A 27,494-nucleotide genomic window follows, 5' to 3' on the forward strand; every position below is an offset into this window, starting at 1 on the left:
ATGATACATGCAGTCTAAATCTGGAATCAAACCGATCTGTCAATTCCTTCTTTTGTGGACAATTTTTATCAGAACACGACAGCTCAAGAAACAGGTGATTAATAACAAAGATTTTGCTTGATTTAGGATGACGCATGCCTCTAAATACAAAATCTTCACTTTTACTGACAGATATAAAGCCTTTATACTTAACATGCAACAGTTGTGACTGCTATTCGCCGTGTCGTACAATGAAACAACCATGGTGTTGAGGGAAACATTATCATTCTTTGGATGCAGAGGGACATTTCAGAATCGCGACATCTGATGTCAGAGAAGAGACTATGAGACAGGTCGAGCTAAATACCGCATAGATCCCCAACCTCTGGCCAAAAGACAATGCATTGATATTCATTACTTTTAAACCTGGCGTTACTGTCTTGTACAGTCAGTACACGAAGATGTAAATTATCTTTCAGGTTTGATTGCCTTTAAGACTCGTTTTATTACACACGACAGATCCGCGTTATATCGGGAAGCTGTGCATACCGCTCTAACAATCCGCAGTGCCAGCAAACCACGCCATTATGAAAGTTTCAGTCTTTGACAAGCTGTCAAAGTCATTTTAAATTTGATTTGGTACGGAAACCTAAGTCAGCGGTCTTATCTTTGCTGCCTGAAATTACTTTGTGTCTTCATCGTGAACACAGTAACAGCATGATAGGACAACTACGGAATAAATCACTGGTAAATCTTACCAATTTCTAAATTATAACGGCATATTGTGTAATCCGACCAAATATCAAAGACTTGTACCTACGCGTAAGTCAGGTAATATTACAGGTATATCTAAATCTTGTCACTTTTACCCACCAAACATCGATAAGAGGCTGCTGGATCCTTTCCTTCTATACCGGTTATGTTTTGTTTTGTCTGTAGCCGGTATGATCACGCATTTCTCTTATATAAGTATAGTAATCGGGACTTCCTTCATACGCTTTATTATGTAATAATTTCATAATAACAGTATTTGACGAAACGTAAACTTTCCATACACGGGACGACAATTTTGCCCGTTGTCAGTATAATGTAATAGGTAGGGTGTGTTTGTTCGGCGCCTTCGACGGCTTGCTTCAGTGAATTCCATTATTAGAACACAATACGAATATACAAACGTATGTCAAAAACAAACAGACATCCCCACACCTCAACATATTGCACACATCGGAGGCTGTCCTTACATGACTCTTGGTGGTAGTAGGGCGTTAGTCTAATAAACCTGCCTTAGTGACCTTCTCTGTATAATGATCACCTGCTTAATAAGGCCACTTTAAAGAGGTACCAAATGGTCAATTTCTACACAATATAACCCGTGTACTATCGGGTGTAAAGACCATTTTCGTGGTCCCTTGGGTCGTCTGGCAGGTTTACTATTTGTGAAGTCATCAGAACAAGAAACATCATATCATCCCTACATATAAACTACTAAGTAATCAAATCTCAAAAGGGAGAAAGCCTAATCACGTGATACCATTCATTACCCAATCGACGTCGCCGACACATCTTAGTATGTCCCAGTAGGACATAGTGTGGACATACATAGTGGATGTAGATGTCGTGTTTACATGGCGTATAGACCAGAACCAATCATAAGACTCGGACTGTCGGGACTAGTGGACAGACAAGTCATTGTCTGTAATGGTCATCCGGGAAATCTCTCAGACACCATTCGTTATTGCGGAACATCTCGAGACTAATCATCCTCTATATATATTGTTAATTCCATTCGATACACTTTGCATATTCTGGTTTAAATCTGTATATGAATAGATATGGCCTCAAGATGTCGACGAATATAATGTCTCTATAAACATATACAAATCATATGGTTGGTCTTCAATGCCCTTCCGAGATCGCATAAAGACAACGTAATACATATACTGTCGACGGCGGAAAGTTGTTTGACTACTCTGAAAGGAAATATTATTTATCCTTTATTTGTGCAGAAATACGAAAACATTACCTATGCGTATCAATATGTAGCTTGTAATGTAAAATATGGTTATTATGATACATTTGCAATAACTAACGACATGACTGCTATAATGCATTGTTTTAGTCTGAAGTCATGACATCCATGTAATTGATTGGGCCTACCCTTGATATCGCCAGGAGCCTTTTTGTTTCTATAAAAACAAGACATGTATGCCTCTCCTCAATTTACAGTTGGTCTAGAACGACTGGTTGAATCTTGCTCTCGGTGACAGTAGTGCGTATCTACCACACAAAGCGTGCCGACCCTACAGAAGACGATACCTTTATTTTAATATTTAATATTATATTATCATATTTCCTTGCCCCGGAGAGTATCGGTTATGTTACTGTCGTTTTGCTTGACTTCATCACACAAGACTTTATGTCTCCGCGTCAGTGCTTCTGGAGGTCTTTAATACGGAAGTAAGTATTCGCTTTTGCCACTTAGTCAAACAAAGACAGAGTAATTTTTCTAAACGTCTGATTTGTGAAAGTTGGTTGCCCTCTTTTCAAGATACAAAATAATTCATTAATGTATGTTGTTATGAAAAATGTTTTGGGAAATCAAATTGCATGTAGATAATCTGTACGATATTTTCCCTTATAAAATGGACGTTTTCTCTAATGATGTTACCATTTGAAACCCATTAATGTAGATGTAGCATGATGAAGTGAATGACCAATGAGCAATTACGGGCCTTGCCTATTTGTACGTGTCTGGAACGCCAACAATATAATAAATAGTCAATACCTCAGTTCACAAATAAGTCAACATCTTGCTGTGCACGAATAAACTTCTGTATTGTAATTAACTTCCTTTAGGCAGCGACTATGAACTAGACTCGTCATTTCGTTAAGCTGAAATAAGATTGCTAAAATGACGTTTTCCATGTTCCATGCGTTCAAGGTTCGGATTCCATCCCAACGATAATCCGATTCACGAGTTAATTGTCCTCTTACAAGGAAAATGATACTCTAGCTTTAGTCTCTATTATCTCAGCAGGCGCATAAAGTCAGCAATATATGAGACAATGAAGACAGCTTAGTCAAGGGCAGACAATCAGGGACAGGTAATCAAGGTAGATAAGTGGTCCATAAATTAGTTAGCTGGTATTGCTAGACAACTTTCTGGGCAATGAAGTGCTTTAATAACTGGTTTAGACTGGCCCCTGCCGTACCGTAAATTGAAAGACGTCTGACCTTGGAGTTCTGGAAGAGTTTTAAACAACGTTTTACTTTGTTCGGCTCCGTCTCCTAAATCCTTACACAGCGACTTGAGTATAATGATACTAAAAACAAAATCAAGCATTTGTATAGAAAACTTGTAGTATCTGGTTGGGCTATCACTGCAATCCTATATTACACCATAGAGAGCAGACCGAGATTCTTTTCCAGCAGTAACAGCGAGAATGTATTGTGATATGGTCATCATTCGTCAATGATGAACACGACAGCAAAGACCGTCAGAGAGGATCTATCACATTATACTAAATGTCCTGACATTTGATGTATTACGAGCTGCAACACAAGCAATAATCATACTCCAGATAAAATCTTCTGTATCTGATATCTCGCACTACATTGTATTTGTTTCAATCCTCATAGATATTATAACTTAATGGTCTCATTGACCTATCGTGGACTGCTTACTGAACACATCACCTTCGCCTTAGGCCTAATTCACTGCTAATCTCGCTAATAACGATGCTGTATACATTTATTGTGATCCAATAATCTGCTTGCCCCACAATACTTATGATTCTCGTGTGCTTTTGGAATTTTCAATCCAATTTCTTTTTCGTTTCGACGAAATGTCAATTACAACAGCAATGATACAAGAATGATTGAATGTATTTCGATTGTTTGAAGCTACTTCTTTGTTTTTTTCATGAATTCATTTCATTTTGTCGACCATCTTGATCGATTTTTCTGCAGTTTCCCAATATCATGTACGATTTGTTGTATACACGATCGCAATTACTGATCTAAGATATTTGCCTTTGGAATCAGGTAATGTATTTCCTTAATCTTATAAAACTTCTCCTTTTTCGGCATTTGATGCATTTCCATTGTTGTGCAGACAATATCATTATTTTTAACTTTTTGAAAATAATGACACTTTAATACCATCCTTTAATAAATTCTAATAATTAAGAAGAGGACTAAATTCGGATATGCCTGGTGCCCAATTATATATATATATATGAATAATGTTTTGTCAATAACATATTTGTAAGTTGATATTGAATCCTATAATAAATCACTAAGGAGATAGCAAAGATGACCTCCCGTTTGACATGTGTCCGGAATTCGTGAGCGAGTGAGGTTTTACCAAGAGCTAATCGGGGAAGGGAGGATTCGTTCATTTCCCCGTGCCAGAAATACTTAATTTAAGATGATACTATGTTATCAAAGACTGTATTACGAACGTTACTTAAATCTCATGGCTGTCGTTAAATCGTTAGTTGGCTTGAAACAACTAGGAAGTAAACATCAGGAACGTCACGCCTAGGTTGCTGATGAATGTTAACTCAGGTGTCGTTGACATTATTTATATGAATTGTGTGAATGTTGAAGTGTAATAACGTCAGGTATATTTATCGTGAGGATATTACGTCCCTACCCCAAAATGAATCTAGAGAATTTAAGGATTAAGGAATAGTAATTCGTATCGTAAAAGCAGCCACATAACGGTAACACGCTTCCCACATAAAACCGCCATCATCTTTGAAGGATTTACGAAGTTGTTTATTTCATAGAGTTCTTTGCCGTTCAATTGTTTGATATCGTAGAATGCAAGATTTTTTACGATTCCATGACAGATGCCACGAGTTACAAATTAGTAATTTGGGATCAGTCTATGAAATAAACGACATCTACTTGCATGGCAATATAAAACGCGTGGATCACAGGAGGTGAATTACCGATATATTATCACACAATCTTGAGCTCGGGAGGGAAATCATCGTCTGTACACGAGTACAATGTTCAGTCACAGAACATTGATGGGAAATGTTTAGTGCTATATATGTTTTAATGACTAGCTGAATATTGCACATTGATCTTTGTTGGTATATTATTCACAGTTTTTTCGTGTAATATCTCTATTTGACGCATATGAAACAAGCAATGTAAGTATTGCTGACTAGTTTATTACTGGAAAACCTTCAAGCATCTCTGTAGGTGATTTGAAATTTATTGATACGAATTCCGCTCTGTAGGTACATTACTGTAAATATAGACATATACATCATGATGTGTGTCTGGACAGAATCCAACACATGTGAATTAAACCCAAAATAAACAATGGAAACAACTAGCAGGGCATTTCCTAGTGTCCCTTGAGAATTAACGTAGATACTGTCTGGCATTATATAGTATTGTTTCTACGTCCGGAACACCTCCTTTGCCTCGCCATCTATTTCAATGTAGAACTGTCAAATCTTGAAAGCCACAGAATGTTTCATCACTATCTTGATGCCTCTGTGTGCAATTATATCATTGTTGTCGTATCTTCATTTTTACGGTTATAATTCGTTCACGTCCAGTCGGGAAGACACGAGAAGGACTGAGCACAACGTCATGTTTGTAGAATCACTTGGAATCAGTGGACACAGAAATCAGAGAAAAGAACTTGTTGCAGATACCAAAGTTTTGAAATCAGTAGTTATTTCTTTTCTCATTTTTTTTTATCAAATACCAACTATCTTATTTTAATAAAATGCAAACATTTAATTTTGATATCAGGAGATATATTTCCTCTCTTAGTTTTATCAAATACCAACATTTGATATTGATATTAGTAGATATTTCCTTTAATTTTATAAAAAAAAAAGTGACGTATCTTTGTTAGCTTGTCTCTGAAAGACGCTTGCCACAACACTTGTACATCTAACATATGTATCCATCAAGGATTAGTACAAACTTCTGATACTATAGTTATTGAGAGGTATTCTTTTTATGTCTACATACCCATTACATCATGTTATATGATTCGTGACCTTTCCTTGTCACTAGCTCACATTAATGAACTATCACGTTTAAAGAGTGTAAAAAAGATAATGGTATACCGTGTTTAGTCTCTGTACTTGATTTATGTCTTTACGTTTCTTTTATGTATATATACATACATAAATAATATTCACTAAACATTGTATTACCCCAAATGCATTTACAACGAAATATGAGGACTCAAAAGAATAAAAAAAGACAATATAATGTTGGTTAGAATCATCGATGGTTATAATGGCATACTGGTAATGTTGATGGTGAAATACACCATTAAAAAACCAGAGCTCCCCGTCGTTATTTCCCGTTTCCCTACCCACACCTAATAAAGTTTATATCTGGGTGTTCTGTACGTCAATCTGATCACCGTAAATATATTTAAGGAAGATAAAGTTCTAGCGAGCACATTGACTAATCCAATGTGCTTGGCTGTAGAGGTAGCAAAAAGGCAATACAATATATAAAATATTGAAAGAACAGACTAAACTTGAACACGCCTCGCAATTTGCAATTAAAGGACATTAAACTTCGATGCACGTGCTTATTTCCTAACGAGCTACACCAGAGTGCTTGTGGTTCCAATGAAGGGAACTTTATTGCTGTTACGATTGAATCCAAATTAGACGTTCTAGCTAGCATCAATTGCCAGGGTACATATATATATATATATATAAGATGTGACCGACTTAAAGCTCTAGTGATATGTGGGTATACGTCAAAAGTCGTGGATTACCTTTCTCAAAAAGAAACGGCTTATCGATCGGTGCACCATTCCCCGTCAACACTCAATGGCGACGGGCCTAACACTGCTGCCGTACTGCAATAACACAATATAATGAGGATATCCTTTTAGCTTTTAAAACTGGGCCATCTTACGTAATTCTAATCCAATGTAAAACATCTCGTTCAATGGGAATTTAATGAAAATTTAGAGAAATTGTCTTAACAATACTGTTGATACTCTTTGTTAATTAACATTGTTTAAATAACAAAGTGTAACGTTTGTTTTCTTTGGAACTTTGAGACTAGAACAAATGACTAGCTCACCTCTTATCCTGGCATTGTGTTTCAGTAGTGTGACACTTTCACACACATGTACTCTTCTAGGTATCCTTGATATACTTGTACTGCAAAATGTGCTTGAATGATTCAGCTGTTACAGGGCTGAGATCAGTCCGTAGTTCCCGGAACAAACACTCCCTCACACATAAAGCTGTAAACGTACACCCACTCTAATAAGTATCTCATGAAAGATTATATCACGCATCGTATCTGCCTTAATATGCTTCTGTGTTTGGCTACTTGTGTGTATAATGGCTGGCATGTTAGTATGGACGATAGATAATCAGTGCATCTTTAAATGGAAAGCAATATCAATAAAATTGATTGTGACCTTATGCCAAATTGTCGCTTCAATAAACAAGATCTGCACAATTGAGGAAAAGGAAAAAATTCAAGCTCAACCACGTAGCAATACCTATGTATTGCGCATGCCTGGGCGGAAACCGATTCTAAATGAATTATTTTACATGTACTAGCCATTAACGGGAACTTGTTTTGCCACCGATTCTAAATGAATTATTTTACATGTACTAGCCATTAACGGGAACTTGTTTTGCCACACTTTTTTTCTAACAAACATGAGAAAACGGCATTCTAACATCGCAAGAGTGTTTCAGTTTATCTTTGTATTAATTGTCATTTCTTCTTTTATCGTGAGATAAGAATGGACATTATAGTAATTTGACAGGATGAAAACGTAGAGGGTTGACATGTCATTTACATAATGTCATTTTCACATAGAAAGCCATGAGTTTAATCTTATATCCGTAGCATCCATGTGTCAACAAATCGTGCGATAAGCGATAATTGTTATGTATCTGGCATCAGGTCCATACTATAATTACAGATGTAAGGTTATTTCTACGAAACCCTCGTACAAAGATATGTAACAGACATGCAAAACGTTTAATGATAACGCCAAATTAACATTGATTGAAATACCGACGTAGCATCGAAGTGACAGTTTATGGATAGCTTGTTCAATCAAACAGATGACCGATGACAAATGAAATCCCCCATATTGCGAATGGTCGCCAATCACGTGATTTAACAGTCGATATCGAACCCTTTATACCGGTCGCCTTGTAAATGTTCCGGAGATCATAATGAACGAAGTAACTTCTAACATGCCGGCTTTAAAACTTTAACGATCAGAATTACCGACGACATAAAATTGGTGAAATAGCCATTTCTGGTTTGTTAGTCAATGGTCATTTGGGACTCCTCGGACAATTACGTCTCCATCTCATGACCGGTAACTTAACCGCCGGCCTTATATTTCTGGTGCATTTACGACTGAGCGCATCTTATTGGCTTCAGTATGGAGACAGTGCCCGTATAGTTAACACGAAGGCAGACAGAACCAGGCCCTAGATCCGGTACCAACCGTCTTTATGTAGAAGGCTTTCATCCATCAGAAAAAGTGATTAACCCCAAAAAGAATAATAGTACATGTAACAAAATAATGCCAAAAAGAGGAATAGATATATAGAAAATATGTTTGAATATATGGGCCGCATTATCTCGATTCAAGTGGTCATTCAAACAATCGCGTAATGTATTTGGTAAATATACTATACGTATCTACTCAATATATCGCAATTATCGAACAGCATGGAATGATGAGATAGTAATGACTTCTTTTTGGCGATTCAGTGTACAATAATGTTACATATGGAACTCACACCTACCATCACCTAGCCGAATTTTTCACAATTGTTTTGTAAGTAAATGTTTTTCAATACGAACCAAATGTTTATTTAGAAAAGCCAAAGGCGACAGAAGCAGTATTGGCGTCATCTGGAATTCTGTTTTCCTATACTTATTGTGAGTGATTTTACAATGCAATATTCTGTCTTTGCCAACCATCGCGAAAATAGATGTCACACGGAACCATTAACAGTAACGGAACAGCAAGAGGAATTGTGTATTATTATTGCCAGTGATTTGTGGTACTGAATGTTTGATTAGAATAACGTCATATTAACAGTCAGGGTAATTTAAGGACGAACTCCAATGAATGTGGTGTGTAGTGGGTATATAGCCAGTGGTGTGTGTTAAGGGAGACTGCAGTATATTCGTGTTGTGTCTTCTTGTATAGTGGAACTCTTGTCCTTTTGATAGTGCTTTATCACTTAAGCATGTCACCGAAGACACTAAGCAACATTCCACCCTGTCACATTATTTAGTGACAACGGGCGAACCAGTCGTCCCATCCCCTTATTGCTAAGCGCTAATCAGAAACTACCCCAGGGGACAGAAACCAGAGCCTTTCTCACATGGTAGAGCGCTCAACCGAGGGCCGAAACTGAGGTGGTGTCAAGAGAGACGTTAAGTAAGGAAGAAAGAAAAGATAATATCCTAAATTTAGTCACCTTTTACGATATTTTGCAATAGTGGCAGCAGGACCAAGCAAACAGTTAATCAGCAATAGCACTACTAATATACGTTATTTACTTTTAATTCGTACGTATTTAAACAAAAGCATGTGATTTGGTAACTAGAACGGTACCAATCACATTTAGGTTAAAATCACATAAACGTGCAATGCTTACTGAAACGGTCTCATTTCGTTTGAGTTGGCCTTTATTGCTTTATATATTGAACACCACAAGTTTCAATGTATACCTATTACGTAACATACAAAGCATCTACTGTCATGACAGGCAGTTTAGGGAAATAAGCTGATTTGAAATCAATCATTTCATTACTATAAATAGCCCGAAGTAATAGCGTCCGTGCATCATGCCAGCTCAAGACATATTACCATATATAACAAGATTCAATTAGAATTAAGAGCCCCATTTATTTTACGCGTTTTTATAACAAGTGATGGAAAGTGTTGGCGGGTTGTTCAGTCTCTGGGGTTTATCATTCAATATATATCTGGCCCATTCCAGTATTTACAGTGTTCACAATAACCAATGCACCTATGGACCTTAAGTTATCGAAAGAATCGAAAGAATGCGACTTTTGCTCGTCCTTAGTCATTGATCTAACTCCAAATAAAATGGGATATCAAGCAGAGTAAAACTGAATCACCTTCCTATATAAATACCATAGGATACTAGACTGTGTCATAAAGCTAGTCCCAAGGTCATATAGACAGGGAGCTTTTTCGAGATTGGAGAAACCAACGCCGATATTATGTGGATCTATAAATCTTTGAAAAAAAACAATGTATCATCCTGTTATTTTTATATCATCAATAAAAAAGATCAGTCCACACGCATTGGAGTCAATAACGAAAATAATTTTTTTTTTTTAAAAAGCACGTACACTTTATAATTAACCTTAAGGAATAAATATACCTACTGTGTTTGGTTAAGACAAGGGTGATGGATTTTGGTTTCCTCAGTTCATCAGTTAGATACAAACAAATCTAGTTCCTATTATAATTCTTTTGTAATTGCTTAACTTAATCAATCAAAGTATTCCATTATGTACAGTTCCATAATACGAAATCCACAACAGTATCAAGTATATACCCATAGACTCTAAGGTTTGATAATAAACCAAGTTTGTTTTGAAAATACCGATGTATTGTATAATAGGTTTTGAACTGGAGTTTATCACCATCGTCCAATGTCCGCGGGAGGGTGCAGCTTAGAATATTATAAGATCGGAGATTTTCGTAAGCTATTTTATTGGGTAGTTATTAGTCATATCTAAATTGCTCTGAAGGCGAACCAGCTTTCTACATAAAGACTGGTTTTATAGCGAGACTAATTCCCCACAAGACCACAAATACTGACTAGACACGCAACAGTCACATGCTAGTTCTTCCTCCAAATGGATGGGTTGATGTTGACGTAGCCCGAACATCTGACCTGTGGTATACATGTAAGTGTCGTTTGTAGACTATTTTAGGGCAGCAGCTCAGAGGAGCAACATATAGATTGTTGTGCTGCGTGGGTCTAATAGCCGGAAAAGACAGACCTATCAAAGACTACACGCCATGGAAATGTATCATTCTGTAGGGGTGGGAATTTATGTGAAGAGGAAATTAACCTTAAGTTTAAGCCAACGTCATTTCATCTCGAAAATTTCCCCTGTGTGAGTTTTAGTTTTGATTATAAATGTGGTATCTGTACGATGGGACATAACGCGTTTACAGAAAATGTCCAGACATGGTCATGACATAGGTACATGGTTAATATCGACAACATACGTAATAATGCAACTATTTCTTGTCATGTTCTATTTTATTTTGAATTAAAATAATAAATAGATAAAATACGGCATTCCTTACTGTACACGTATCACAAGAAAACGTCTTTAAAAAGTTACGACAATTGAATAATAACGACATCTTGCTCTAAAATTAGGTGATGTTTTGATTGGTTGATTAGATTGATGTCCTATTTTTAGCAAGTGCAATTTTAGACTTTGGCCAAGACAATAAGACATACACTTCTGTAGCTATAACGAGACTTCTCTGTTTTATTATCTTACCGGTAATGGAATGACACAAAAATATTTTACTAATTAGACGCGATCTTGTTTGCGCGTGTGTGAGTTTAATTGTGCATGCATATGACGTCGTTGTACGGTTATTTCACAAGTACGTGTCTGCCCTAGGTTACTTTTGCCGCCCTCTGCCTCGTCACCTTCCAGTATAAACATGGCCTTTCCGTGACTCTTCCGAGAGATTTTATAGTCCAATCAACCAATTTACTCTAAATACATCAGCGTGCTAAACGATGGATTCCGCCATCATTAAGTGAGATAATCGCTCGGTTCTGGCGAGGTGTCACAACTTTAGTGCCAGCGAAATATTCTCGTGGATAATAAAACAGTTGATAAAAACACCGGATGCTTATAATTGCGCATAAACCGGAACATTAGTTGTTGATGAAACTGCTCTGTCATGAACTGGAGACAGAACATGCATCAGAAAACACGGATGAAGATTGAAATATAAAATACAATATAGAAATAAATAGCAGGGTTACTAATGGCATAGTTCGATAATTACCAGGTACTAATAATGCGTAGGTCAAAGATTTGTGTGTTGTGATGTTTAGTGTCTGTGGCGGCATGCATGCATCATTCCGCACATCTGATTCGAATTAGAGATCCATTGATTGTAAGGGGAGGGGGGGGGCAAAACTCCACTCATACGGTGTAGAAATGGGGAATTCCCAAATCCTTCCTGTATTCTGCAACAAACACTCTCCCTGCAGGAAAAGGGCATTTAAATGGCACCTGCTACACATTTCATGATCATAAAATTCAACTTTGGAATAATACTTTTCACATATGTTAGCCTGAAGCTACGCGTTCGTCCCTGTGATGGAGGTTCCATGTTCTATCCTCTAGCGATGACATTCCATCGTGTTTAGAATAGATAATATTGCTCCTAGTGTTTAGCATGAAACATAAATGGAGGAGGACGACTGTTCCCGTTGTCAGTATACTGTGACCACATTAATGCACCACAACACAAATATACCACAGCCTGCCAAAATATACCGACATTAACATACCACAACACAAATATACCACAGCCTGCCAACACATACCGACATTAATATACCACAACACAAATATACCACAGCCTGCCAACACATACCGACATTAATATACCACAACACGAATATACCAAAGCCTGCCAAAACATACAGACATTCACATACCAGAACATGAAATATACCACAGCCTGCCAAAATATACCGACATTAACATACCACAACACAAATATACCACAGCCTGCCAACACATACCGACATTAATGTACCACAACACAAATATACCAAAGCCTGCCAAAACATACAGACATTCACATACCAGAACATGAAATATACCACAGCCTGCAAAACATACACACATTAACAAGCTTTTATTTCACCCAAATGCTCAACAAGTTTATAGGGAACAGTCCAGCCATGTCCTTAACAAACGGAAGAGAATTCACTGAATGTCATCGTTAATAACCATAGCTGTGGATAGGACGTTAATTCCAACCAACAAATCACCCGACCAATGACGTAAGGTGGAAAGTGGTTAGGGGGTTCAATTGGTTAACATTCTACTTCTAAATCCCTCCACCTTTAGGTTACTGTGACTGAGTTATAAAACATATCTCGCCCTCCATCTGTGGACTAGCTTGGTCGGCTGGATAGACAACTCTTGTCGCCCAACTTTAGTTAGTTTTCACTAAACTACGTCTACCTATGGCCTTTGCCGAATCCGCTATTCTAGCTCTAGATGAGAACACTTGCTTTACACTCGTCACTGACTGTTTCTGTTATTTTTTCTTGTGCCCATCAGACATGTGGGATAACATTTAGCCCTACTTAACATTAACATCACAATGGCTCTAATCCGATTGAGATTAAAAAGTTTGCATTTGAAACCCCCGAGATATCACTTAACAGTCTTTTAAACATTGCTACTTACACGTGGGGTATCCGCCAACACTATGGAAGAAGGGCATAGTTAGCATATCAGATAGGTTACAGTACAAGCTATTCCCACAACTCCCATAGTTATCACTCTGAATCTGTGCTCATATTTTACTGCCATCTGCTCAGCCTTAATGCCCCTTTATTGGAGAAAAGTTTCAATAAATATGTCATTTTTTTAATTTAAGGCATCAACACGAGCATGTTTCCTTTAATGTGACAGTGTAGCGGATGGTGTTTGTCGTACAGTGTAAATATTGACCAGTAGCACTGAGACGTTTTGTTACACGTAAATACACTGGGGTCTTTATCACGAATCGTTAGGTCTCAATGAACATAGGATACTGTTACAGTACACGACTCTCTCATTGTCAACTTAATGTACCAAAACATACCGTATCATAGCTTAATAAAACTTTGTTCTCAAAGCGCAGATTGCCAATACTCTTTATTATCGATGTATACTTTTTATTTTATTCTTTTTTTCTACTTATGTTTCATTCTAGTGGCTATGTTTTTCTACGATATAGTGTTAATTCGTGTATTACGATGTTTAAGCTAAGGTTTACAAGTAAAATAAAGACTTCTGTATACCCATGATAGCATCTGAGAGAGAATATTTTTTATAAATGAAATGTTTTAAGACCCGAAGGCATGTTAATGAACATCTACTCTTAGTACATTCGAGCAATGTTAGAATGAAATGTTAGATTTTTTTTTATCTCCATACAGATCTTAAAATCACATTAAACACGTTTTTATTACATATTTCAATGTAGAGGGCAAATGTTTCCTCTTATTAAATTTTAATGAAACGAAGAGCAGTATGATGTATTAATTTAGGTAGAGATTCCAAACATTCCATGTACATTTTATACTCATAACAAGGTTTTCATTTAGATTTCACCAGCTCAGTTTTACAACAAAACTACTTTCCTTGTGTTTGCAACTGATATTTGGAAACTTGGGGCATTTCAAATACAGTTGAGTCTTTATACAAAACACAGAAAATCTTACTTTGAAGTTATCGCATGCAGACCAGCGTCTTATATTCCCCGAAACTTGTGGTAATTGGTATGTTGCACCACGCAGCTGTTAAGAAATAAAAGCTTTGTCGTAATTTGCAATATTTTGTCTGTGTGCAACGTAAGTGGCGCCAAAGTAAGTGGCGCCAATTTGCGACAGTGCCTATGACGTCGCCATTTGTTGTGTTTTACGTTTTATCAAGACGCCATTGTGCCGCAGAGCAATGCACTGCTGTTTCAATTCTGACTAAATATGAATTAAAACCTTAAATATGGGTAATTAAACGTCTATAAGAAAGCAAAAACATCCAGGAATTTAAACGTGGATGGGACAATATTTGATAATTTTTGTCGCTATCAAGCAAGTTAAAGATTTCCGTCTCAGTCGGTCTCGCTTACACCACACCAACACAACCTCTCTTCCCCATCCTACTCCAGTCCCCTTCCTCGATTTATTCACTGTGTATAAAAACCCACGAAGTTCACAGATCGAGCGGCCACAAACGTAACGTGTACAGCTATCAATAAATATACTATAAAAACTATTAAAGCTGGAGGTGGATATGAACTTGTCCTTTTGAAGCAATACCAGTCTCTATATCTACCACGCGAACCTGTAACATAATACAACTACACGAATCAACTTCTGAAATGCCAAAGTCATTTCTACCGTTTGTCGTACACCGTGTAGTTTCGTCAGGTCCACTGCAATTATAACTTCTAACAATTGTGTGTTGAAATGGAGAAGGGTAATATATGCATATTACACATGTATTGTGTGATTCCTGATCTGTCACTGCCATCACCCCTGCCAACTCTACGCTGATATCATTTAGTAAGATATGCGGAGATTTTGATAAGAGCGTTTATTCTAGGCTTGTATGATTAACGAGAGTACAGCGTTTACAAAATTTATATTCTTCATCTTATTTGTATGGGGGTTTAATCAATACATTTAATGTGGGAATATTATTATATAAAATGTCACGATCTAGGAACCATGGTACAGGGAAATAACTACAATTTACCTTACTTCTATCTATCATATATTTTAACATGGAAGGGAATAGTTCAATGGCAACCACAACTGAAACTTAAATTTAATTAAGTACAGTCTATAAATGATTTAAACAAACAGTCCGTCATATCAGAATTTCCTATTATTGTAGTTAATTATAAATAATACATACTGCATTAATACACCGGAACTACACGAGTAATTCATTGATAAATATGTTATGGAATTATTACTACCATCGATAATTCCAGGTGCGTGTCATTTTTCCGCCTAGGTAAATACCGAATGAAGTTTTCTCATGTTACCCGAGTACTATGGACTTTTGTAACGTTACACCGACACAAGACAATAGCTTTGTAGGTAGAATCGAATATAGATCCCTGGTGTTGTATATAAGCTGGTATAGTCAAAAATAATTTTGACAGACAAAAAACAATGGATAGATAGACTGCAGTCAGGAGTTAGATGTCATAATAACAGTAATTATACCCAGTAAATACTTGTGTGTGTGTTTAGGGTAAAAAAAGCTCGGTGTAGTAAGAAGGCAACAGATCTCGGTGTACTCAGAAGTACAATATGTACGACTCTACTTCGTAACACATTGGGGACTGTCTTGGTATATATATATTTTTTTTAAATACAATAGCACAGAGCTTCTCTGTATTGTACCTTTTCTCTTTCCTGTGTGTAAATAACATTTAACAGTATTTTTAAAAGCATTACGAAGATATTTGAAGAAAAAAACATTATGAGTACTGTACATGGAATTCCATGAGCCAAATAAAGAAACGAAGCAGAAAACTAATCATTTTACACAATAAACAGTTTTATTTTCAAAAATAAAACATTTTCGAAAAAAGAAGCAACTAAGTTATATTTTTATTTTTCCCGCGTATAATACAAATACACCCCTTCAATGGAGGAATATATAATTGAGGTTATTCGAATTACGTTAGATCATAGCTGCTTCGAGTGACAAGACGCATTAATCGTGGTCATAGTACGGACCACTAAACTATAATGTTGATTATTTTCAATATATTAAAAGATTATGGCTGTCCTTATTTCTTTAGGTCATAGCTCCTTGGATATTGTCGTTACTATTCAAGCTTCCTTGGATTATCTTGGTCACCATACGGAATGAAGGAGGAAATCAAGCCATGAACACACTTGAGTCAAATAACACGTTGTAACAGCTGCTATGGTCAATAAAACGTGTCAGAAAAACATTAAACCTTATCGTTCGACATGGTCAGTATTTGTCCGAGGTGTTGCGGCGTATTACCGTGACCTTAGAACAGTCTTGGTACCCCCAATTAAGATAAGGACGAGCACGGCTACAATACCAGTTACTATGGTAACTGTCGTGTTGACAAAGCGACAGACAGGCGTCCGTTTAATTAAGGAGAGTTTTATTTAATATAGCGTGCTCATTAGAGATAAATTGTATTACGTATGGTTCGGAAGGTCAACACGCGGCCGTACATGGTCAATAAAATCTGCTCGTGGCGGGAATTGTATGGTCATCATGACCTGTAGTTGACATAACATAAAAGTTCATTCCCCAACCAGGATATGCTATTCAGCAACCAAACGGAGGAAAAGCCTTGTCGTCACACACCCTTTACCGACAGTTTAACGCCAACGTGCGGTGTAAGTCAATTGGTAAAGGTTCATCCGGAGACAGGCACCGGCTGGCTTCGGTAATACCCCCACATTACCTGAAAGTAACGTCAGCCCTAATATTAAAGGGATACAAAGCTTAATCACTACCGAGTGATTTGTATTGCCGTGTAAAGAATCAGATATGGTAATTTTATTTAAGATATTCAGTTTATAATGTTTGTATTGTATGATAAACAGCTGTAACTTTAATCAACAATCAGTAACAGTATCAGAAGCCTTAATTTATTGGATAATGTCATGACTCTTTGTAGTCGCTGAGGACTAAATTATTGGAAATTATAAGACCAATAACGATGTCCAGAGGTATTGACACAAATCTTCTAATCCAAGGAAAGATCGAAATGACAATACAATCTGTGATGTTGACTTTGTGGGAAACGTAAATACTCTTAAATAGGGATAGAATCCTATGCATCATGATATGCATGACCTTGATTACAAGGAAAGCGTATTACGTGACATCAGCACCGTGCCTGTAAACGGCAAATGTAGGATCATAAGACTCTGAAAACGAGTCGCCATTTTTTCTGTCATGACGCTGATGGCGGGCAATACTATGGATGCCGAGAATGATTTGTTTACTTTTTTTTAACTGGAAGTTTAGAACACTTGGGATTGCTTACTAAAGCTCATTTGTTTAATACAAATGACATATGTATTAATTTATATATCTATATTCAATCTTTCTTGCAATTCGGGTTACATTTGAAGTCTTTGATATTTGAACAGGTGATTATTTTGGTATCATAACATTGCTTTGTTTTCGATTTACCCCTAGGAATTGTATTGATACTATAAGTTAGGTGGATCCATTTTAAGATTAAGATTACACACGTGTTCATCATAACATCGCACGCGAGTTCCTCGTAACAGCTACTGCTTTATAAGTCACGCGTCATTTAGTCTTACATGGCGAATCTATCCTGATGTTACACTTGGTTTTATCCTAACACCGCACGTGCTTTACACTTTACATTACACCTGAATATATTTTTACATAACACTTGCTGTTCTGTTGATATCACATACATTTCAAGTCAGTTTCCGTCACGTTCTGTTTACAGAAATATTTTTAGCCTAAAAACATAAATGATTCATCCAGTTTCTGATTCCAGATCAGCCGACTTTCTATATCCGAACAGCCGGTGATGCTGAGAATATTCCCCGCGGACTATAAGTCACACTAGTGCTAAGTCTGGTAGCTCCAACACAAGAATGATTCCGGTGACGTTAAACCTTGACATTTGACCTTTGACCACATGTTGCAATTTTTTTATCAGATGGTATCCCATTTCAACCGAAATACCACGAGGGGCACTGTACTCATTTTTAAATTTGTAAAAAGGTCAGGACTCCCTAAAGCTAATTCAATTGTAATTCGGTCTGCCGTATGCCTTCCATGTATAACCACCAGGCAGCCATGAAAACTAATGACAATTCACTCAGAATCACTGATATTACATTCAATTAGGATAATTATAGTCATTACCAGCATTGAAAATTAACACAGCTACTAGATTTATAACGAATGAATATCAAAAGAACAAAACAGAAAAACAATAAGTCATCCAATGAATTTATAATTTGTAATACATAAACGGTTACAATTTTGTCATTAGCTTCATCTGTGGTCGCGATAGAATTGTCATTCTGATCTTCCACGCTAACAGTACTCTATCAAGCGGTATAATGGTAGTATGCTACAAAACGGGGGCCATGGAAATATAATGCAAGCTAATTAAGACAAAGGTCATTTAAATAATTAGTGAATTAGTTTTTTATCGCCTAACGATAACCGACTGTTTTAAAAGAAAGAGTTAAGCTAGTGGTAAACTAATCTATAATGAACAAGTTTGTGTATCATGCATTGACGCAAAATGGTAGAAAATCATAAGTTTATATTGTTATATAGCATTGACACATAATTTACTTTCATTTATTGACAACGGTAGCAGCTTCATTGTCTTCGTTTCAGACGTCAGCTACCAATGCTGAATAACATCTTTTGACTTTTATAGAATGGGATCCTGCGTCATATGTACATGTGACTCTATTGAAACCTGTTGAATGTGGAAATGTCGGCGAAGACAGAATTTAACTGCCCTCGGTGGATATGCTCCCGTTGACTAATCATTGTTACATCCAATCCAATGGCAGACGTTCGCTCTACTGGTATCCTCTATCGTAATTGGCTCGATCACATCTGATGTTCAGGCCTGAGCTTCCTCTTATCGTCATACTAGATGGGTGACATTCTGATTCGGTGCCTAGTTCCACATCTAGCACGATTTTTTTCTGATCCTACAGCAGTCAGACATACCTGTCAAATCGTGTACGTTTGTTGTCAAATGCAGAGACGATTCCACAACGCATCTTTCAAAAAGTTTATGTCATAGTGTCTGGTAAGGACAAAGTCAGCCCATCATTAGAACTTGACGCCCTCCCTATGGCCACGCGCTTCCAACAATTGATAATAGATTCGTTGATTTTACGATGAATTGAGATAATTGCGAAGTGTGGACAGAGTCATTGTATCTCATGGACACATCGTCGTCCGTGATCGTACATCGCTAGACAATAGAAGCGGCCAAAGATCGCCCGACCAAAGCCGTCAGATAATCGACAATCAGGCAAATGGTTTCTGTATAAATCGACTTTAAATGGAATCAACTTCTCAGATACGTGGATGGCTGAATAAAAATAAACCCATCCACTAGGTGTCATACAAAGAAAACGGCATCCTACTCTCTTACCCGTTCGTTCGATACACACATTAACAAATGCAAAAAAAATGTATGAATATTATATAAGATAAATAGCCTGATGTTAAAACAGAATCCAGATGGAAAACATCATTTCTCTATTCTGCACCTCGGCAATCTATCAAATGATGCTACGTGATATAAAATGCAAAACTTTAAGATATGTTCTACATCTCAGTGTATTATAGAATCTCTAAATGTCAAACACATGAATTCGGTTGTTATAAGCGTATAGCGATAACTGTACAAAAATATTTAATGTCTACATCACCTGTCCCAACATATGTTGTTCCCTTATCGATGAACTATCATACATGCTGTGTTGTAAATGTACACTGGACTTGGCTCATCAATAATTGATGACCTACCGTGATATTCCGAAGATATTCAAAAATATTTGAAAGGCTACGCGTACATACCAATCGTTAGATGTATTAATTGTACTGTGGTCGGTGTTTTGTGAAGTTTTAGATTGTTTATTCTAGTTATTAACTTCCTAGAGCTTTGAAATTCCAAATACAACGGACGTGATGCAAGGGTAGTTATCGGGTATAGCCGTTTGGATGGTGGGAAACTTGACATGGAATGAAATATTGATGGATGAACACCAACAATTTTACTTTTAAGCTTTTAAATATGTAATGGTGGTGCATTTTCTGTATAGGGTCTATTGTAAATCGTCTGTCTTTCATTGCTTCGATTACATGCCAGAGCGCCCGTCTCATTATCATGTGAAGAAGAGGGTGTGAATATGCAAAAATCTTACCACGTGAAACTTTACATTTAGTCAAGTCTGTCTCGCCGGGAACTAGATAGATGGTTGATGTCACGTGTGTAGAGCGCGACGAATCCATCACGCACCTGTCTCTCACGTTCTCACGTGTTAAGACATAATGATGCGCCGGGCCACAACAGGTAATTTACTTAGTTAGCGGCTACTATAGGTTGTTGACAGGCTCACAAACTAAGATGGTAACGCGTAGACAGTCCCCCTACATATGCAAGTCTGGTTAACTTTCTTATGGAATAAATATCAACCTTAGTAGTTTTATAACAGATCTGCATGTCTAATATACATACAGTCCTCTCACATTGATGTAAAAGTCTGAGGCATCGCCTGAACGTCAAATTAGCCGAAGGCCAAGCAGACAATAATGTTGAGATAAGAAGTGCTCTTAAAGCTAATTTACACCTGATAAAAACACGACAATAACCGAAAGTGTCACACTCTTAAGACAATCACAGTTTATCATAAATTCTAGAGTCTCGTCCTCATATGACCACCATGAGGATGAAAATGATATCTCAACATAACAAATATAAATTTAAACTCTTTTAAGAAAATTTATTAATTTGTTACTACCGACTCTTATAGTACACTATAATAAAAGCTCAGTGTTTAATGGCTAATGTCAGGTACAGATAAATATAACCGGCACATGATATACTTATGTTTGTTATATAAATAGAAGCGTATGACACCGCATTGTATTAAGTCATTAACGATTTTTATAATCTTCCAGTGATAGGACTTTCTTTGCTAGAAAGAAATTAATGAGCATACAAATTGATAAAGATGAAATTCATATACTGGTAAATCTGCATGAAGTGCTGGTACACCATCGGCAAATTATATACTAGTAGACTAGTTTTAACCTTTATTAAGTTTCTAAACGTAATTGTAATTCATCATTTTCCGGATTTGTTTTCATGAAAATTGTTAACTGTTAATTGGGGAAAGAAAAGATCCATACGACAAACCGAGTTTTCAAAGTCCAAGGAAAAATTTCGAGTAGTGAAAGCTATTCAAACCTATAAACCGTGAAAATGAGGTAATGCGAATAAAGATAAAATATGTGAATGTGGAGTGACTTACCTGTACCTTCTACCTGCAGCACGGTCAAACCCAGGAGGAGTAATCCAAGTTTCAAATCCATCCCTATAGGAATACTGTCGGAACTGTCTCTAACTCACAATATTACAAACGACTCTTGTTTTTATTCCTTATACTCCAGTAAGTAGTTTATAATTTCCACTTAAACACTATCTTATCCGCATGTATGGACTTAAATGAATGAATTAGTAATAATAACAGTTCAATAGTTTTGTATCATGAATGGGTACAAGAAGAGACAATACACCTAGTATACACGACTGGTCGGGCTAAGCGATCGTCTGCTACTGCGTTTTACCGCGCGGGCCAGTCAAAACTTTTACCGCAAGGTGGCGCAAATCAAGCGAAACAGGTGTACGCTAGCTGCGTGTATAATGTCCGTTGTTTTCTTCTATCCCTTTAGGAATTTAAATGTTTAAACAATTAAAACATTACAAAACACTGTCATTCTTAATGGAAAAGGGAATTTGTTTAAATCCCCCAGCTTATAAATTCAAATTGTTTTACAGTTGGGTATCTGACTTACGCCTAAGTGACACGATATCCCGATAAGCCCTTAATGTCAATGCTCCAGGGCCCAGAATTCCGGTCGGACCTTATTACAGCGCTGCAGATGGTTAGGAAAGGGCGTCAATAATTAATAAGTAATCATGGGGCACAGAGAAAAAAGTGTGAACGATAATTAGATAGAAAACCAGTGACTGTTATACATTTCAAATACACTTAGCGCTTCATCTCGGTAGGAAGCAATTCACGAGTTTCATTGTCGGGTTTGCACGTCTGTCTACTTGTGGTAATCGTAGGCAATTTAAAATTCTCCCTGAAACTGTTACCTTTTCTCATTTATAGAGCTTGTTAGACTACTGTTAAGTGAATTACTGTAATTTCGGCGATGCTTCAAAGTACTTTTAGTTTTTAACCGACATTGAACAGTGACAGAAATTTTCGCAAACGTTTTAACTGAGGGAAGAGGTTTGTTAGTATTACCTATGTTAATTCTATGAATTATTTTGAATCATTCAGGTAACGTATAGAATGACTCATATAACAACACTGGCATTATTTCTTATACAGATAAACTAGCTTCCGTCTCCAAACTAGGGTATTGTGGCTCCTCTTATCTGGTGACTTACACTATAAACAGTACTGAGTGACTTTTTCTCTAAAATGAAAATAATTGGTCTTTGTCATAGTGTCAAAAATTAACAAATAATGATATGGACCATTATCTTAAAGTATGATGATAAACTACAGGTGATTCTATTGTTTTTGTCATTTTATTTAATCCTTTGGTCACCGTTATTCATTTTCACCATTTTAACGATTACGGATTTATCCAGGTAAACCAATGTTGATAATCCGTATTACATATTTACTATTCTAGCCCAAGGGAGATAACCACTACCAGTCAAAAGGATATAAAATATACAAAGAATCTCTTCTAGATATCTTCTCACGGGTACACTCATAGAGTTTATTAAAATCAGATTGAAATTGATTTAAATGAAGAGACAGAGAACCATGAACTTGAAGGTACCCACATACCAGTCACTGTATCACCATATCACATCATCCATGAGTGTGGAGGCAGCAGAGTTGAACGCTCCCATACAACTTAATAGAGACAATGGCGATATTTCAACATAACTATTACAGCAATATCATTATCCACCGTAGTCGGATTTGGTTCTAGCGATATTTGGGAAGACAAAGGGAACAAACCATCTCACATGAAAACGGTCTTGACTCGCAACACAATGTAGTCAATTAATGTCAACTGAATGGGGCATGGGGTCAAAAATAATATCGTTCAAAAATCTCTGTCAACTGAAAGGGTTCTGCGTTCAGAAAGCAAAGAGTATAAAATATGTAACATAAAAGAGGCCATGGACTCAAAAAATTGATTCAGTGCAAAGTTCTGAGCAGACATGGGATCAAAAAGTGGTTGCACAACCTTTACGCACAGACATACCAGCGCGTGTTAAAGTATGTCAGTTTGATTTGTTTTATATCAATGATACATAACGTAAAATAATATAGCAATTTTTGAAGTTTACATAATAATTGTGATTGTCATTTGGAACATTTAACAATAAAATGAAAAAAAATCAAAGCAATCAATGTGGTTTCCTCTAAAGTACCACAGACTTTCGTAGAAATGGTACATGTAAATACTACGTACATCCTTTATGGTGTGACACATAAATCATGTGTTGACACCTTAACATATTTACTTTCTCGTACTAAGGCTTCGAATAGCATTGATACAGTGTCATCTCACTGAAACATACGCTTTAGTACATATTCTGTATTTGCATATTACAGAGTGGTATCTGCCCTTGTAGGTAAGTATTTATTGTGATGTCATGTATTTGCGGGTGTAACGTCATTTGTTTCGGAGAATACGACGTAAATTGCGCTCACAAAGTAATGACGTAGCAATCGATACCTACCCACAAGGGAGCTAACTCTGTAAATGTAAAGACGGACTTATCAGGCCCTAGGATTACTCTTCCGATACAAAACCTCTCTCCTATAAACGATCAGAATGCCTGGCGCCTGGCACGAGTAGAACCTATCGTTGGGATACAATTAGACTGTAGGTATCCATCTTTCATTCTAACTTCGTCGAACAACTGACATGCTCATTATTTTAATGTGCATGATCGGCTCTAATCAAATCAACATGTACTCTTGGAGAAATGTTGTCGCACTCAATCATTGTGCGAAATTAAATGCAACGTGAAAGGCGAACATTTGCTCCAATACAATCTCTCGCTGACTTTGTCTTCGGTCATTGTGTATTTTAGACTGACTCATGACAAAGTGTCCTGACACTTTCTATTTATTCCATATCCTAGAATACCCTGTCACCAAATTGACTTTGGGTGCGAGTAATCATATATACCGTCCCTAGGAGAGTTAATGTAGTGCTTCATAGGGTTAGTGAGTCCACAGAACGTACATAAACTCACATACAGATATTTCAACTTAACCAAACTCAAAACTGTGATAAGTTGGTTACACATAACGTCACAGTCGGGGCTCTTAGCTATATAAATTGACATCGGTCATATACATAGTACAGGCATGTCACTAAATTGGAAAATGATAAGACATATAGCTAATGTCGAGTGTAGATACTTACCATCAACAAATATAAATATTTCTTGTGTCCTAACATAACCTTAGTCAGGAATTCAAGATTGTACTCGCTACCACAACATCAAGACGGTATGGTTATTTGGTATCTCAACATTTCCTTCATACATGTATAATTCGATATTGCTTGTAGCGAGCATTTTCTTTGCCTTAAACATTTACTTTATCAGCCTAGAAAGAAAAGAAAAATGCGTCGCAATGTGTAACGTCGCTTCTGATTGGCTGAGATAACGGCGTTATGATTTCAAAGACAAAATGATTCCTAAATGCATTTTGAATATTGAAGAGATTATCTTTAAGAAATTGAAGGACAAATTTGAATAGTTTTTTTATAGTATGGAGATATAACACAAACATCTGAGGGTACTCACACCATAAATCGCGGTTTATTTAGATTACACTCAGATTTTGTGTTATATTTCCATAACATCAAAAATATATTCAAGTAAATCCTTAAGAAGAAAAATTTCGAGATATGTACTCTAGACAAAGCAGAATTTACTGTTAGCACTAAAGTGGACGAAGCTGCTCTTGCTTTAGCGCTCAGCATAAAGAAAACGACTGGTTTATATTACATGTTATCAGTACAATGTGTCTGGGTGGGTGTATTAAAATTATAAATGCAATCTCCCGAACACACAAACATTCGCTTTACATGTGCATAGTCCATGTCGGCTAGGTCCCTAAAAAAATCGTCCTGAAATGACGTTAATGATTAATTACAGAGACTAAGGAAGGTAAAACCACACCATTCCAGCACCACATATTGTCGGATTGAATATCCTTTACCAGCAAATACTTCAATTTAACTCACAAAAAAACGACATTTGATTTATAATATTTTCTAACATCAATGATAATTTAAAGTATCCATATTTATCTACATAATGTTTTAAGGAATGTTATTCTTGTGTTTTGGCAGGTTATGCATGTCATATGACGTAATACATGACGTTGTTGATGAAGAGAATTTCTAAGAACACATCCCGTTATGTTCCCGTTCCAACGAGATCCATTTCCACGATAACACATAATGTCTTCTCTAAAGAGACAAGAACACAATGTTTTAGCAAAATTTAGAGACTGCAAAGTAAGAGGTTAAAATTGCGACAAAAACGTCACGGCAATAATCAATAGGCTAATTTAGTTAAAGTACATTAAACATTTATGACTTGTTTTTTATCATCAAAACCGCCATCATGGGTGTGAAACAGACAGTTAGTTCTGTGTCTGGATTACCATTTATAACGTGGAACGACAAAGGCAACGATGCACACGCAACGACACTGCCTTGTATCAAAAAATATATCGACAGCCTTTGTACTGGCAAGTGCACGCTAAATACCAAGAGACTAATTCATGAGAAATATATCAGAATTCCTCGCCGAATTCGACTGTCATTTACCAGAAATTGTTAAATTGAATCGTAAAGTTACGAATTATGCAATAATTTCAAAAGCCATAAAACATATTTTTTTCTGATAAAATGAACCAGAGTATTCTGTTTATGTTGAATGTTGGAGCAAAGTACGTTTTATGAGGATGCGGTATATTAGTGTTCTTTATGTTTGCAATAAAGAAACTCTTGGACTTTTTAAAATGCTACGTAGCTCACCGCAGCATATCGCCGGAGACACAGAGAAAAGCACATTCCACCCGATACTAATCAGTCGTCCCACTCCTTTATGAACACTAATCAGAAGCTAAGTCAAAAGTGAGGATGTGTCAAAGGAAACGTTAGGAAAAAAATCAGATAGAAGAAAGAGAAAATATAAGATCCCAAATTTAGTCCTCTTTGACCATTGTACAATAGTCATAACATACGTGTGGGGACCATTTGTAACGTTTGACTTTGCTTCTTATTACAAAACCTAGAAGCTCCAACTTCTGATGTAACGTATGCATGTTCCTTTATAATATAATTTTTTCATGTCTGTATCAGAGATTATTTATAAAACACATTTATTTATAACAAGCACTACAATTTAGGGGGACCAAAATCTATAATAATGCGCATTAAAACAGCATGTAAATTAGATAAACTTTCAGAGTTTTTTGTTTTCATGACAAGCATGGTCATTGGAGGACAACAGATATCATTGCAGCCATCATACAATTTAATGGTTGGGTAAGTTTGCCTGTTTTTGTTATGGGTTGTACCTTGTCGTGGTGGTATATAGCCGTTATAACAATACCTGATGAGTGCCCAACGTCAGATTGATTTATTAGACCAAGAGCTGAGTTAAATGCTTACATTTTAACCTCCTCGGTCAAAACGGTTGGGTTCTGTTGTTTTGGCAAACGTCATAGTTAATGTCACTACTGTCGTTCGAAAGAAAACAATAAGCATTAAAGCACCCTAAGGTTTGCATTAGTGTTTTCATCTAGAATCCAGCAGTACGTTAACACATTGGAAATTGTTTTTTGATTCATAAAGTGCACACTGCCTGACATTGA

General features: G+C 36.6%; 1 protein-coding gene across 1 annotated transcript in view; it reads right to left on the reverse strand.

Moving 5' to 3' along the window:
* The window catches only part of LOC138317779 (uncharacterized), a 95,127-nt gene extending 72,957 nt beyond the window's left edge, over positions 1 to 22,170 (reverse strand). Inside the window, exon 1 of the mRNA XM_069259669.1 lies at positions 21,858 to 22,170. Within this exon, the coding sequence (XP_069115770.1) occupies positions 21,858 to 21,918 (61 nt within the window). The 5' untranslated portion in view covers positions 21,919 to 22,170. The remainder of the gene's footprint in view (positions 1 to 21,857) is intronic.
* Between the last annotated feature and the right edge of the window lie 5,324 nt (positions 22,171 to 27,494).

This window comes from Argopecten irradians, chromosome 3 (genome assembly GCF_041381155.1).
Source record: "Argopecten irradians isolate NY chromosome 3, Ai_NY, whole genome shotgun sequence".
Classification (NCBI taxonomy): domain Eukaryota; kingdom Metazoa; phylum Mollusca; class Bivalvia; order Pectinida; family Pectinidae; genus Argopecten; species Argopecten irradians.